The sequence below is a fragment of the Anomaloglossus baeobatrachus genome, chromosome 9 (assembly GCF_048569485.1).
Source record: "Anomaloglossus baeobatrachus isolate aAnoBae1 chromosome 9, aAnoBae1.hap1, whole genome shotgun sequence".
Lineage (NCBI taxonomy): Eukaryota > Metazoa > Chordata > Amphibia > Anura > Aromobatidae > Anomaloglossus > Anomaloglossus baeobatrachus.
The window spans coordinates 179671812-179688728 of NC_134361.1; the positions used below are offsets into that span (position 1 = coordinate 179671812).

Genomic DNA, 16917 nt, shown 5'->3' on the forward strand with positions numbered 1-16917 from the left:
CAGTAGCTCTCTGTGATTTTGTCACAGGGGTGCCGATGGGGGTGAGAGGTAGCCCCCTCCCCCACAACCTTCTAAATGCTGTGATTGCTATTGATAGCAGCATATTTGGGGGTAATTAGCTAGGGGCAGTGTGTGCCTGGCTGTGGCTGTTACACCGGGAGTTGTCTGTCAGCTGTCTTGCAGTTATTATGCGGGAAGTGCTGATATTTCAGTACTTCAAGCATGATCATGCTGTGATTGGTCAGTCAGATTTACCGAATATAGCGACCAGTGAACAGGGACTTCTGAAATGGGTGACAGTTTTAATCTATGACACATATGGTACTTTATGAAGCGGAAACTGATACCTGCTCATGACGTACCATGCATGTCATTGGCTGTTAAGGGGTTAAAGCGTAACCATAATTTTAATTTTTATTTAAAAAAATTACCGTACACATGGAAAGAAGCATCTTTGTAGTACATCTTATCAGAGAAATCTGCTTTTTGCTCCTCCTAGACTGATCTTTAACCCTTCCTTCATGGGAAAAATCTAATCCGTGAAGATAGATCCCATTTCTGAGATAGGGGATTGCACTTGGTGCTTTAAAATTTCTATGGATAAGGGAGGAGCTGGAGGCCGGCACAAACATCCTGCTGCAAGTTGATCTCAAAAGAGTTACAGTTCTCCATAGAACTTTATGAGCACCAACTGTCATCTCCTATCTGAGTAACTGAAAAATATGTATTCACTGAAAACAGATTTTACCCATATACTGAGAATTTTGAGAATGAATGATCAGTCCAGGAGGAGAAAGAAGCAAATTTCTCTAATAAGAAATATGACTAAGTTATTAATTTTCATGTATCCTAGTGATCTATGGAATAATAAAATGACAGTTACTCTTTAAATTACTTTATTTGAAGGGGTGGTCCATTAGGACTATTCCTGTCCTTTTGCCTCATTAGGCTATTGTCACGTGTATAAGGACAGGCTCAGGATTAATGTTCTCATTTACCATATGAGCCCATGCACGTTTCAACGTTGCTTTTTTCCTTTGAGCATTTAAGGGTTAATCCCTTCCCTTGTGCAGCAGCATACTTGCTCAGCTGCCGTCAGTTTAGCACTTCCGGGTTATATTTAATCTCTCTGCTTCCTGGGGAGGTTGCTGGTTATTCTATTCAGTTAGGAACTAGCCCAGGAGCAGAGAGGACATGCTCTTACTGCTTCTGCTGTGATTGTTTTTGGTGATTGTTGTAAGTTGTTTATTCTACTTTCTTTTCTTTTTTTCTTAATACCTTTAACTGTTCACCTTTGGTTATCCCCTGGTGCATGTTTTAGGTGTGTTTGTTGTTCTGTGTTGGTGGGGTTTTTGGGGGACTGCATCCCGGTCAGTTCCCTGGGTGGTGTGGACATAGGCTTCAGGGCCAGGACAGGAGACAGGGCCATGTTGGAGGCTCGACCCTGACTACCTTTAAGTCTACCGTCGGGATAAGGGACAGCACAGGGACCCCAGTCTTAGGGTCAGCCGATGAGCCCCTGTACCATCCTTGTCTCCCCATTACCGATATATAGATGTCATAGAGGGTGGTACTTTGCTCAAGACCCATTTTTTATTGAATGGGAAGAGTCAATGTAAAGATCTGCTCCAAATTGGAGGAGTCGGCTATTCTTTTGAATATTTGTCATATAACATTACAATTATGATACAGTGGGGGCCATATGTGCACCAATGTGTCTGGATATGTAAACCCCCCAAAAAAGTGGTATTTTAGGAGATTGTAGCTCCCTGATGGACAATGATCTGCTGAGGGGTTATCCTCTTTGGTGGAGGGATTATCCTCTTTAGTGGAGGGGTTATCCTCTTTGGTGGGGGTTCCATTTCATAGAACCTTTTACAAAAAGTGGAAAACACCCTTAAGCTTATGATCTGGGGCGTGACAAGCATTAGACCATGATTTTGGTTAATTTAGAAGGTTTGGAGAAGATCCCTGGTCAATGAGGACCTTAATCCATGGGCTATCAGACAAGATAAATGGCTACCTCTGAAACATGTCCCAGCCTTTAAGGACCTCTTACTTTTGGATTACTCCATCCCCGCAGTATCCATTGCCATGATGATAAACCAGTTCAGGTGACGGCTCGCTTTCTCCATTGGCAGTGACAGTCACAATCTGGTATTTGTAGACACGTCCATGTTTGAGATCTCTGCAAAACATAAATATTATATAATGTGACATGTGCACTGCAGGCCCTATCAAATGAAAAGTGAATAGCCCAAGGGATTCTATCAGCAGGTTTTTTCTATGTTAACTGAGAGCAGCATTCTGTTGGGGCTGAGACCTTTAGTCCAGAGAAGTGTCTCTTACTATGATGTGTGCTGTTGTTTAAAAAATAAATTACAGTTTTATTAACAGATGATTATCACAACAGGACTAGGTGTATTGTGCCTCCTAGTCCAACCATGCCTACACTACTGATCTGCCTATGCACAGTGTACAGAGAAAGCTGTCAATCAGGGGTTAGACACAGCTCAGCATTCTGAGCTCTGCTAGATCTGCAGTAGTGAAAGCTGGGATTATGTCATAACTGCTACAACCAGTAAACTAAGTGTCACTCGTGTGTCACGGGTGACAGACAGTCATGTGATTTCTGGCAATAGAAGGTCACAGCATTTGGCTGCACAAAATGCTCCCTGACTTTCCATTGTTCCTGCTGTCAGTATTTAGTGTACTAGGTAGTTTTCTGCTGGATTTTCACATCTCTCCCTTTTGGACCCAGCAGGAGCTCACTTTCCACCCAGCTGCTGATCATCAGTATTCTCTTGGCGTTTAAATACTCCCTTCTTCCCTGGTGATATTATTCAGTTAATTCTATCTCTGGTTGCAAGCAGGTGGCTTGCTTTCATCTGCAGTATTGTTGCTGATGCTTTGCTGACTTCTACCTTAATCATCTGTGGATATACTTATTCATGCTTTTCCCCTGTGTGTCCTCCTTGTGTCTTCTTTTAGCATTTAGTGAGGTTAACAAAGAGCTCATCCCACCCATTCCCTATTTAGGGTCCAGTACTAAGTATACCTAGGGTCAGGTATCTGGCTCGGCGCATAGGTGTGGAACCTATCTAGGGTGGTGAGGGAACCCAGGGACCAACAGTTGGTTTGGTCAGGAGTCAGGAGACACAGGGGCCCCTTCCCTTACCTTTCACTGCTCGCTTGGTACTTCCCCATACCTAGCATGACATTAAGTGATATATTGCTAGAATCAGAGTCTCATTCCTTACATCATGCTGTTCTCAGATTACTTAGCAAAAACCTGCTGAGATATTACATTTAGAGTAGGAAAATTGCTTAAATAGACCATGCAGATAGTCAATTTACCAGCTTTTATAAATGCATTGAAAATACAGATTATATGTTTCATTATTGAGTCATTTTCACAACCTTGAATATGTCGAATATCCAGTAAAACACAAGCAGATACCCCAGAAGGACAGCAGCCATATTGTATGTCTACAAGGTTTTTGGCATCCCATCTTAAGAACGGGTTCAACCATCGCAGCCAACAGCTGCATAAAATAAAGCAAACTCTATGTGTAGCCATGCAAGTTCTCTAGACGTGCAATGTCACAGGATGCCTTCATTGTAATGTGTCCATTCATCAAATTCTACGAGGAAGGAACATCTAGGAGCAACAACAGTACAGCTGCAAAGTGGTCGGCGACATAGCCTGACAGAATAGGACCACCCGGTGCTGAAGAGCACAGCATGAAACAACTGCCCTTCAATACAACAATCACTAGCCTTTACAACTTTACAAGCCTTAGAAAGATATGTTTGTAGGGAGTGGCACAAGGCATACTTTCCAACTCTCCAAGAATGTCCAGGAAACTCTTGGAAAAAAGGGGAAGCCTTCCTGGACTCTCGGAAGAGCTAGAGAATATCTTAGGCACTGCAAAAACCTCTTGGAACCTCCAGAATATCAGATCTTATGAAGGTTTACTGTATGCTCCATCAATAGGCTGAACCTTGGTGTCTAGGTGGTGTCGGGAATGGGCATGGGGTCCAAAAAGGGCAAAAATGTTGACAACATGGATGTTCCACACTAGTCTGAAAAGTTGGACTATGAAGGTCCAACATGAAGGTTCAAGTTTCGAATACAAACTCTTAAAGTTTAAGATGACCTCCATCTACAATGAGCCTTCTAAATTACTGGTGTATTTGGCACCACACCCTAGATTCAGCTTTACCCGTCCCGTAACTACATCTTTGTTTTTTAAGGAGCATCCTGGATTAGTTTTTTGTTTTCTGAGCATTTACATAAAGGCTTATGATGACAATGGGCAATGTTAAGCATCTGGAATGGTCTGAGGATCAGTAGAACATCATGAAGGAAGACTGAATTTATTGGGTGTCATGGTCTGGGCTGTCATTCATGGTGTTGGGATGCATGGAGTAAAGGTCCAGTCACACTAAGCAACTTACCAGCGATCCCAACAACGATAGGGATTGCTGGTAAGTTGCTAGGAGGTTGCTGGTGAGCTGTCACACTGCGACGCTCCAGCGATCCCACCAGCAACCTGACCTGGCAGGGATCGCTGGAGCGTCGCTACACGAGTTGCTGGTGAGCTCACCAGCAACCAGTGACCAGCCCCCAGTCTCCTAGTTACAGCACACATCAGGTTAATTAACCCGATGTGTGCTGCAGCTAAATGTGCACAGAGCAGGGAGCAGCGCACACTGAGCGCTGGCTCCTTGCTCTCCTAGTTACAGCACACATCGGGTTAATTAACCCGATGTGTGCTGCAGCTACATGTGCACAGAGCAGGAGCCGGCACTGGCAGTGAGAGCAGCGGAGGCTGGTATCAAAGGTAAATATCGGGTAACCAAGGACAGGGCTTCTTGGTTACCCGATGTTTACATTAGTTACCAGCCTCAGCAGAAGCCGGCTCCTGCTGCCTGCACATTTAGTTGTTGCTGTCTCGCTGTCACACACAGCGATCTGTGCTTCACAGCAGGACAGCAACAACTAAAAAATGGCCCAGGACATTCAGCAACAACCAACGACCTCACAGCAGGGGCCAGGTTGTTGCTGGATGTCACACACAGCGACATCGCTAGCAACGTCACAAAAGTTGTTCGTTACCAGCGATGTTGCTAGCGATGTTGCTTAGTGTGACGGGGCCTTAACAATCCAATTGTCTGGCAACAACTTGATGTAGATAATTTCCTCTTTGAGCATGACAATGAACTTGTTAACAAAGGAAGGTCCATAAAAAGGCTGAAGAAAATGCCCTGACATAAAAATATACAATCTTGGGGTGAACTGGAATGCTCAACCTCTCGAATAGCCCAGTGACTGAATAGAAACGTCTCCGGAGCCACAATTTAATATATTTACATGATTAGGGGTTGTAAAAATAACAAATTACTCAATAGAGGGACATTCACCCACCAAAAATGGATGTGATGTTCAGGTTTTTACTTATTTTCACTAATTTCTCACTTTTCTTTACCCTAAAGACTATAAAAATGTCGGTCTGAAAAAAAAATTAAATCTGTCCAACTTCAACTGACCACTTTACATTTATTCATAACGTCTGAGTTCTTATATATAACCCTTGTCTGGTACCATGAAAAAGAAATCAATCTGTAGACCAGGGAAGATGTAAAGGAAGGCTTTGGCGATAAGGAGAGGGGAGAGGGGTCACCACCTAACTTACCTGAGACTGATCCCTAAGCTTCCTATTGTCCTAGATGGGTCCTTCCCCCTGTGCTCAATCATGTCCATAGGCCCTGGCTGACCCTGACTAGTGAGCTGACCAGCAAGACACTAGTCTTACTATTAATTTAAGGACAACATGAGGGAAGGTCGACAAACAAGGGAGACCAATTAAAAAAAAACTCCAAATCTTCTCCAGAGAGGGACTTCACCGCATCTCCAGAGACAACTTCTTCACTGGTCAGTATAGAATGAACTATCACTGGCATATGGGAAAGCTAGAAGTCAGTTTAACTAATGAAGGGAAGGTGCAGCAAGGTGAAGCAGCTGAGATTACAGCTAAATGGAGTCCAGCATCAAATTAAGTCCTCTCATGTTAAGAGAACCTGCAATCTGCAAATCGCCATGACCTTCTAATCACAAATACTGTGACAAGTGTCCATGCAATTAGTAAGTAAAATGTATATGTGGCGCCCCTGACCCGGTCAGGCACCACTGAGTACTGCACCCATGCTGGGACAGTGCTTCCAGGTAATCCTAAGGGCCAGAATGAGGTGTGTACGTGTGGCGCCCTGGACAAGCCAGGACGTCACAGGTACTGCAACAACACACCCCACACCCTGGTTAGGCACATCAGTCACACACAAATCCTTGTTGCCTCCCTCCAGGGGCTGATGTCCACATCAGGTGGGGTGGAGCCAGGCGGTTGGCCCCACCCACTGAGGAGTTCATAGTCTTGGAGGCGGGAAAGTCAGAACAGTTAGGGGAACAGTCAGGAGAAGAGCTAGAGAGAGTGAAAGGGAAGGAGTAAGAAGTAGTAGTAGAGGAGCAGTCTGACCGTGTCCGGGTACGTGGCCCGGGCACCTGAGAGCAAGGTTGGCAGACGGTGGTGACCGTCTGCAGGAGGGGCCGATCGACGTGGAACCGTAGGACCGGGGACGGGCGGTGGCCCGCCGGTACCGAACCGGGGAGTGAAGAGAAGCCAGCACCATCCGGCAGGGCCTACGGACCCCGACCAGGCTTGGAGTCGCCGTAAAACCGGTCAAATCCGTTAGCGACGGGAACCTCCGGGGTTTCCCAGCAGCAAAGACCCGATTGAAGGCAACCGCTCAACCATGAAGGGAAATACAGTCACTGCCAAGGCTACAATTCCCAGGGCCAGAGCCTGCGGGCAAAAGAGGCTCCCTCGGCATCTATCCACGCTGGGGAGCGGGTTACCGGTGGGAAGCCATCGGGGCCGAAAACACACTACAGGTGCAGGGAAAGGCAGTCACCGCCAACCTACCGGGAGTGACCACCGCAGCCGGCTGCGGGACCCGTCCATCCGGCCGTTTGTTTTACCAGAGACTCCGTATACGTTATTAGCTGAGTGAGTACCACCGTGTCGTCTGGCACCGCGCTGCCCCCGCGACCCTGCACCTCACCAAACCCTGCCATCCACTCTCCAGTTACCCCCACTGGGCCCCGGGACCACCAAAAACCCCCTACCCACGGAGGGGAGAGAAACATCTCGGCTGCTCCCTGTCATCGCTCCCGGGATCCACTTCCAGAGCAGCGGTGGTGTCCCAACCTCACCACACACCGTGGGTGGCATCACGGACTGACTTCCCAAACACCAAAAACTATCCCCTTTTCACTCACGGGCGAGGAGCGCCGCTCGAGTCCCCGGATCCGGCCCACCGCTCTAGCCACCGAGCAGCAGCAGCAGCAGCGCTGGACCCGAGCGTTAGCGAGAGCGCAGCGGCGGCGGCCTCCTCCCCGCCCGCGACATACGCACAGACACATAGCAACCAGGTTTCCCACACCAGTAGATGGGACCCTTGGGTAGTCTCCAGAGGGGGCTAGCTTTCAAATCCCATCAAGGGGTGGAGCGGAGAGGTTGAGAGCTAAATTGCAGAGGTTGTCAGGAAGAGAGGAGAGACAGTCTGGTGGTGGAGCGAGGAGGTCGCGAGCAGATATGCGCACTCACACTAGTCAGACCCTGTGCGGTGTAGTGACAGCGGGGGAGAATGGTCACCTGGTAGTCAGAGTAAAGAGGTGCTCCTGGTGACTAGGCACGTACGGGGTACAGGTCCCTAGAGCAGAATCCTGTTTAACGACCTGCTAAACCTGCCGGTGAGGGGAACTACAGGTACCTCACCAACCTCACAGGTCCGAGCCTCAGCAGCAATGCAGGGACCCATAAGGAGACAGAGCTTGAAGCCATCTCACCTGGTCTACGCTGCTGGCAAACGGGCCAAACACAGGGGAGAAAAGGCAGTAGCGACTCCCTCGATAGACTACCATGGTACTTCAGGTCAGGGGGTTATCCGAACACAGGAGTGCTAGGAAGGTGAGCTACCTGTTACCCGCAGACTGGCCTGAAGGAGCCCCTGGTCCTATCTGGTTCATCACAGCAACACTCGGGTAAGCTCACAGCAACATCAAAGTGAGTAAAAACCAGTTAAATGACTTTTGGACTCAGCCTGTGTTATTCCAGACCCGCTACTCCTCTCACCCGAGCCCCTGGGCCTGCCTCACCATGGGAGGCTACATCATCTGTCTGCAGACTCCATAAGAGGAGACTTTGTGCCGCAGGCCTTCATGGTAAAATAGCTGCTAGGAAACCACTGCTAAGGACAGGCAACAAGCAGAAAAGACTTGTTTTGGCTAAAGAACAAAAGGAATGGACATTAGACCAGTGGAAATCTGTGCTTTGGTCTGATGAGTCCAAATTTGAGATCTTTGGATCCAACCACCGTGTCTTCATAGAAAAGGTGAACGGATGGACTCTACATGCCTGATTCCCATCGTGAAGCATGGAGGAGGAGGTGTGATGGTGTGGGGGTGCTTTGCTGGTGACACTGTTGGGGATTTATTCAAAATTGAAGGTATACAGAACCAGCATGGCTACCACAGCATCTTGCAGCGGCATGCTATTCCATCCGGTTTGCGTTTAGTTGGACCATCATTTATTTTTCAACAGGACATTGACCCAAAACACACCTCCAGGCTGTGTAAGGGCTATTTGACTAAGAAGGAGAGTGATGGGGTGCTACACCAGATGACCTGGCCTCCACAGTCACCAGACCTGAACCCAATCGAGATGGTTTGGGGTGAGCTGGACCGCAGAGTGAAGGCAAAAGGGCCAACAAGTGCTAAGCATCTCTGGGAACTCCTTCAAGACTGTTGGAAGACCATTTCCAGTGACTACTATATTTAAATAAATATATTTATACTTATAATATTTATATTATTATTAATTTATTTATTTATTTATATATTTTTTTCTTTAAATTAGGATTAAAGCAATTTCCAAAAACAGTGCCACCCTTGTCCCTGGTCTGAGTCTGTCACTGCAAATTATTTGCAACTTTTCAAACGCCGTACATTAACTTTTTCTTGTGTGCAGCTCCTGTTGTAAACAATAATTTATATTTACATATATACTGCTCAACAAAATAAAAGGAAAAAGGGAACACTAAAATACCATTGTGTTGTTTAAGTGTTATATATATAACATTTTTCATCTTATTTCTTTTTTCTTTAAATTAGAATTAAAGCCATTTGCAGAAACAGCGCCACCCTGGTCAGTGGTGTGAGTCAGTTATTGCAGATAATTTGTCGCAAGCTTTCGAGACTACTCAGGTCTCTTCTTCAGCTCAATATAACACAAAATCTGAGGAGACTAGAGTTGAGCGGATCGGCTATAATCCGGGTTCCGACAGATCCGGATCGTGTTGCCGCCGAAGTCCAGATCTGATCCGGAATCCGCGGCTATGTAAATGGGAGTCGGATCCGGGACGAGAGGAGAGAGAGAGGAGAGAGAAGAGAGAGAGAGAGAGAAGAGAGAGGAGAGAGAGAAGAGAGAGGAGAGAGAGAAAGAGAGAGAAGAGAGAGGAGAGAGAGAAGAGAGAGGAGAGAGAGAAAGAGAGAGAAGAGAGAGGAGAGAGAGAGAAGAGAGAGGAGGAGAGAGAGAGAGAGAGAGAGGAGAGAGAAAAGAGAGAGAAGAGAGAGAAGAGAGAGAGAAGAGAGAGGAGAGAGAGAAGAGAGAGGAGAGAGAGAAAGAGAGAGAAGAGAGAGGAGAGAGAAGAGAGAGGAGAGAAGAGAAGACGAGAGGAGAGAGAGAAAGAGAGAGAAGAGAGAGAAGAGAGAGAGAGAAGAGAGAGGAGAGAGAGAAGAGAGAGGAGAGAGAGAGAAGAGAGAGGAGAGAGAGAAGAGAGAGGAGAGAGAGAAAGAGAGAGAAGAGAGAGAAGAGAGAGAGAGAAGAGAGAGGAGAGAGAGAAGAGAGAGGAGAGAGAGAGAAGAGAGAGGAGAGAGAAGAGAGAGGAGAGAGAGAGAGAGAAGAGAAAGGAGAGAGAGAGAAGAGAGAGGAGAGAGAGAAGAGAGAGGAGAGAGAGAGAAGAGAGAGGAGAGAGAGAAAGAGAGAGAAGAGAGAGGAGAGAGAGAGAAGAGAGAGGAGAGAGAGAGAGAAGAGAGAGGAGAGAGAGAAAGAGAGAGAAGAGAGAGGAGAGAGAGAGAAGAGAGAGGAGAGAGAGAAGAGAGAGGAGAGAGAGAAAGAGAGAGAAGAGAGAGGAGAGAGAGAGAAGAGAGAGGAGAGAGAGAGAAGAGAGAGGAGAGAGAGAAAGAGAGAGAAGAGAGAGAAGAGAGAGAGAAAAGAGAGAGGAGAGAGAGAAGAGAGGAGAGAGAGAGAAGAGAGAGGAGAGAGAGAGAAGAGAGAGGAGAGAGAGAGAAGAGAGAGGAGAGAGAGAGAGCCCTGCTGAGCCGGAGCCCAGAGCAAGCCAGGAACCCCGGCAGCCAGTCCCAGCCAAAGTCAGCAACACCCCCTGACAAAAGCCCAAATAAAAGAGATCTCAGAGAGCTGCAAGATGCAATACATAGAGGACTGGAAGAGTGAATTAGAGAACTCCCAGAAACTCACCATCTACCGGTCACTGCGGAGGGACTACACTCTGGCCCCATATCTGGAAAGGCTACGCCACCCCAAAGACAGGCAGACCCCTGAGCCTGTACAGACTGAGTGCCCACAGCCTAGAGGTGGAAACAGGGCGGCACCGACAGACATACAAGCCGCGGGGAGAACAGACTGTGCCAGCATTGCCAGCAGGGGGCTCTGGAGGACGAGACGCATTTCCTACTGCACTGTGACAAATACTCAGCAGTGAGGGGCTCCCACTTCCAGAAATTTACCACCCATAGCCCGGGCTTTCCATCCATGGATGAGGACATGAAACTCCGCTTCCTACTGGGGGAAGAGGAATCAATGGTGGAGATCGCCGCCCAATATGTCACCACATGTCATAAGCTGAGGGGAACCTAAGACCCCTAAATGGACTGTCAGAGCCCAAATTGTGCCCCCCAACTCCCCATAACCCTGATCCCCCTCCCACCACACTTACTGTATTTCTCTTGCTTTGGCAACACTAATTGTATTTTGGTCCTGCCAATAAAGCATATTTGAATTTGAATTTGAATTTGAGAGAAGAGAGAGGAGAGAGAGAGAAGAGAGAGAGAGAAGAGAGAGGAGAGAGGGAGAGAGAGAAAGAGGGAGAAGAGAGAGAGAGAAGAGAGAGAAGAGGAGAGAGAGAGAAGAGAGGAGAGAGAGAGAGAGAGAAGAGAGAGGAGAGAGAGAAGAGAGAGGAGAGAGAGGGGAGAGAGGGAGAGAGGAGAGAGAGAGAGGAGAGAGAGAAAGAAGAGAGAGGAGAGAGAGAAAGAAGAGAGAGGACGGAGAGAGAGAAGAGAGAGAGAAGAGAGAGAGAAGAGAGAGGAGAGAGAGAGGAGAGAGAGAGAAGAGAGAGGAGAGAGAGAGAAGAGAGAGGAGAGAGAGAGAAGAGAGAGGAGAGAGAGGAGAGAGGAGAGAGAAGAGAGAAAGAGAGAGAGAGAAGAGAGAGAAGAGAGAGGAGAGAGAGAAGAGAGAGAAGAGAGAGAGAAGAGAGAGAGAAGAGAGAGAGGAGAGAGAGAAGAGAGAGAGAAGAGAGAGAAGAGTAGAGAGGAAAGAGAGAGGAGAGAGAGAAGAGAGAGAAGAGAGAGAGGGAGAGGGAGAGAGAGAGAGAAGAGAGAGGAGAGAGAGAGAAGAGAGAGGAGAGAGAGAGGGAGAGGGAGAGAAGAGAGAGAAGAGAGAGAAGAGTAGAGAGGAAAGAGGAGAGGAGAGAAGAGAGAGAGAAGAGAGAGAGGGAGAGGGAGAGAAGAGAGAGAAGAGAGAGAAGAGTAGAGAGGAAAGAGAGAGGAGAGAGAGAAGAGAGAGAAGAGAGAGAGGGAGAGGGAGAGAAGAGAGAGAAGAGAGAGGAGAGAGAGAAGAGAGAGAGAAGAGAGAGACGTGAGAGAGAAAGAAGAGAGAAGAGAGAGAGAAGAGAGAAGAGAGAGAGAGGAGAGAAGAGTTCTGGAAGCTGCTTATTATTACCATCTTTTCAGTTAGCCATTCAAATAAGTATCAACCACTGAGGGCTTCAGTTCATTTAAACAATTTGTTATCTCACTGGCTAACACGGTACAAAGATATATTTTACCTGCAGATAATTTGTAAGTTTTCTAATGTACAATTCCTTTTCTCCTGCTGTAAACAATCAACTTACAGTATCTGCTATATTGTAGCTGTTGTAATCAAATATAGCATTTAATACATATGTAATATATATATTTTTATATTTTATTTATACCCAATTCCCAGAAACAGCGCCCCCCTGGTCACTGGTCAGAGTCTGTCACTTCAGATAATTAGTAATTTTTCTAATGCTGCACAGTTCTTTTTTCTGTGTGATCAGCTCCTGCTGTAAGTAATAACTTCCAGTGTCTGCTACATTTTACACTCTAATATAGTTTTGTTTTTTTTAAAAATAAATAAAATAATAAATAAAAGATAAATATATATATATAATATATATATATATATATATATATATATATATAATATATATATATATATATATTCTTTAAATTAGAATTATAGTTATTCCCAGAAACAGCGCCCCCCGGTCACTGGTCAGAGTCCTGGTCACTGCAGATAATTTGTAATTTTTCTAATGCTGCACATTCTTTTTTTCTTGTGTTCAGCTCTTGCTGTAAATAATAACTTCCATTGTCTGCTACGTTTTAGCTGTTATAACCTAATTTGTGGATACAGTATTGTACTATCTTACTGATATCCAGTATAGCTCATTGCTTATATTCTACCTCTCGCACACCAACAATTCCATTGTAAGCTAAAGTGCAGTTTAATTTGCTTTATATGCTTTTTACTGATACAGTATGTTGTATTAGTGACTGTAATAATTGTATATGAATACAGTACTTTTTTTGTATTCCAGTAATAGGTTTGTATAAATACAGTAAATATTTTTGGGTTGTGGAACGAATTGGTTGCATTTCAATGATTTCCTATGCGAAAATTTGCTTTGATATAAGAGTAAAGGCCGCTTTACACACAACGACATTGTGTGTAATAGTACTTAAGTACTTACCTAAGGTTATGTGCCCACGCTGCGGATTTACCGCGGATTTTGCCGCGGATTTACTGCGGATTTCCCGAAAATCTGCAGCAGCGGCACTTCCAAGCCATTTCAATGGCATTTTGGAAATGCTGTGTCCATGCTGCGGATTTTTTCCGCGGCGGATTTGCCGCGGATTTTGATCCGGAAAAATCTGCAGCATGTCAATTAGGCTATGTGTCCACGGTAGAATGTACCTGCGGATTTTTCTGCATGAAAATCCGCGACTTTCGTGGCAAGATCCGCACCTTATTTTTGCCGCGGATTTGCCGCGGATTTACCGCGGATTTGCCGCGGATTGATGCGGATTTTTTTTTTTCCCTATTCTATACCCAAAATCCGCACCAAAATCCGCAACAATAATTGACATGCTGCAGATTTTTCCGGATCAAAATCCGCGGAAAATCCGCCGCGGAAAATTCCGCAGCATGGACACAGCATTTCCAAAATGCCATTGAAATGGCTTGGAAGTGCCGCTGCTGCAGATTTTCGGAAAATCCGCGGTAAATCCGCGGCAAAATCCGCGCAAAATCCGCAGCGTGGGCACATAGCCTTATTGTTGTGGATTTTGGTGCGGATTTTGGGTATAGAATGGGGGAAAAAAAAAATCCGCATCAAAATCCGCGGCAAATCCGCGGCAAATCCGCGGGTGCGGATTTGCCGCGAAAGTCGCGGATTTTCATGCAGAAAAATCCGCAGGTACATTCTACCGTGGACACATAGCCTTATAGTAAGGGCGTGGTAATAGGTTGCTGGCTGGACACCATGCGCATGCAAGTGTGAACAGTGCCCTATGCGCGCCACTAGTGTGCAATTTACCTTGCACCTGTGAAGTGTCCATCATGTTGAGAGGTTTGTCTGCATCCTGTTTGTGCATTAGATGTGTTGGCCTATGCTAACTGGACTGGTTGCCCTTTTTTGCTGTGAGTACACAACGACATTGCTAACGAGATGTCGTCACGGAATTCGTGACACACATCCGGCCTCGTTTTGCCCATGACGCACAACCGACGGGGGCGGGTGCTTCATGATGTCGCTGTGTGTAAAGTGGCCTTAGGCTACTTTCACACATCCGGATTTTTGCTCTGCGGCACAATACGGCGTTCTGCAGAAAAACCGCAACCAGCTTTTGTAACGCCGGTTGCGTTTTTTTTTGCATAGACTTACATTAGTGCCGTATTGTGCCGCAGGGGCTTGCGTTCGGTCCTGTTTTTGCCGCATGCGGCAGATTTAGCCGATGCGGCGGCCGGATCGAACGTTCCCTGCAACGTTTTTTGCTCCGGCAAAAAACACCGCATCGCGCCGCATCCGGCCGCTGCGGCGCATTTTTCAATGCATACCTATGGAGGCCGGATGCGGCGCGATGCGGAAAAAAACGCATCCGGCCGCCGCATGCGGTTTTTTCCACTGCGCATGCTCAGTAGCATGCCGCAACCGGAAAAAAACGGACGGGCCGCATGTAAAAACTTATGCAAAGGATGCGGTGTTTTCGCCGCATCCGTTGCATAGTTTTCACAGCCGGATTGAGCCGCAGAGCTCAAGCCGGATGTGTGAAAGTAGCCTTAATTTGGTAAGAGCAAAACCCGGGAACCAATTATGCTCGTAATCCAAGGTTCCACTGTATATATCTTTTTATTTTTTTTTCTTTAAAACAGAATTATAGCAATTTCCAGAAACAGCGCCCCCCCCCGGGTCAGTGGCGTGAGTCAGGTACTGCAGATAATTTGTCATTTTTCTAGTGTACGATTCCTTTCTCCTGCTGTAAACAATAACTTCTGGTCTCTGCTATGCTCTGGCTGGGGTAATGGGATCCAGTATTTGGTTGTGTAGTAGAGATTTCCATCTGACTGAAAGAGAATGTGCTCATTGAGAATGTCATATCTATTTGCACAGCAGAGCTGATTGATAAAAGCATTATGTTACAACATCACTTGGAGCTTTCTTTCTACTCTGAAGTGATAATAGCGGCTGCTTTCAATTTCACAGGATATTATACTCCTGAAGATCTAACTGCTTCTCTTTCCTCCTCTTCTTTCCCTCTCTTACTCTCGGGCTCCCCTGGGATTTTTCATTTTACGTTTACCAGAATCTCTTATTACAGCTCTGCTGAGGTCAGTTTAGGACACGGTCCAGCATTCTCTCCCTCCCATCCCAGCTCTGCCTTTCCATCATGATGCTTTTCATTCCTTTTTTTTATTTGTCTCTTGTTTTCATAAGAACAAATAATAATAATGGATGGAATGTTTATTTTTGAATGTTGTTTACAAAACAGGTGCAGGATATGATGTTTGTCTATCTGCTCCATGGCCGTAAAAGAGGATCCTGGAAAAAAAACCTCCAAAAATTGGAGAAATATTCTAAAAATGTGCCAGTGTGAAAAGGTGTATCCCAAGGAGCGCTGAGACCATATGAAAATAATTAAGGAAGTTTCCTGTGTTATGTAAACAAAGCCTCTATACTTCTTGAATAAGGCATAGCCGAAACGCGTCATTTTTTTTCTTCTTCCCTTCATGGTATTTTTTTACTTATTTTAATTTAGAAATAAATGACTGGAATCAGAGTCTCTGCCCCTACAGTCTCTAAAAATGTGCCAGTGTGAAAAGGTGTGAGACCATATGAAAATAATTAAGGAAGTTTCCTCTGTTATGTAAACAAAGCTTCTATACTTCTTGAATAAGGCATAGCCGAAACGCGTCGTTTTTTTTTCTTCTTCCCTTCATGGTATTTTTTTACTTATTTTAATTTACAAATAAATGACTGGAATCAGAGTCTCTGCCCCTACATTCTCTAAAAATGTGCCAGTGTGAAAAGGTGTGAGACCATATGAAAATAATTAAGGGAGTTTCCTCTGTTATGTAAAGAAAGCTTCTATACTTCTTGAATAAGGCATAGCCGAAACGCGTGTTTTTTTTTTCTTCTTGCCTTCATGTATTTTTTTACTTATTTTAATTTAGAAATAAATGACTGGAATCAGAGTCTCTGCCCTACATTGTCTAAAAATATGCCAGTGTGAAAAGGTGTATCCAAGGAGCGCTGAGACCATATGAAAATAATTAAGGAAGTTTCCTCTGTAATGTAAACAAAGCTTCTATACTTCTTGATTAAGGCATAGCCGAAACGCGTTATTTTTTCTTCTTCCCTCCATGGTATTTTTTTACTTATTTTAATTTAGAAATAAATGACTGGAATCAGAGTCTCTGCCCCTACATTGTCTAAAAATGTGCCAGTGTGAAAAGGTGTATCCCAAGGAGCGCTGAGACCATATGAAAATAATTAAGGGAGTTTCCTCTGTTATGTAAACAAAGCTTCTATACTTCTTGAATAAGGCATAGCCGAAACGCGTCGTTTTTTTTTTTCCTTCTTGCCTTCATGGTATTTCTTTACTTATTTTAATTTACAAATAAATGACTGGAATCAGAGTCTCTGCCCCTACATTCTCTAAAAATGTGCCAGTGTGAAAAGGTGTGAGACCATATGAAAATAATTAAGGAAGTTTCCTCTGTAATGTAAACAAAGCTTCTATACTTCTTGAATAAGGCATAGCCGAAACGCGTCGTTTTTTTTCTTCTTCCCTCCATGGTATTTTTTTTACTTATTTTAATTTAGAAATAAATGACTGGAATCAGAGTCTCTGCCCCTATATTCTCTAAAAATGTGCCAGTGTGAAAAGGTGTGAGACCATATGAAAATAATTAAGGAAGTTTCCTCTGTTATGTAAACAAAGCTTCTATACTTCTTGAATAAGGCATAGCCGAA

The 16917-nt window shown here is 45.2% G+C and overlaps 1 protein-coding gene across 2 annotated transcripts in view; it reads right to left on the reverse strand.

Moving 5' to 3' along the window:
* PAPPA (pappalysin 1) overlaps positions 1-16917 on the reverse strand; it is a 554424-nt gene that overhangs the window by 230588 nt on the left and 306919 nt on the right. For both annotated transcript variants that reach the window (XM_075324089.1, XM_075324088.1), the window contains exon 8: positions 2060-2188. In XM_075324089.1, the coding sequence (XP_075180204.1) occupies positions 2060-2188 (129 nt within the window). The remainder of the gene's footprint in view (positions 1-2059; positions 2189-16917) is intronic.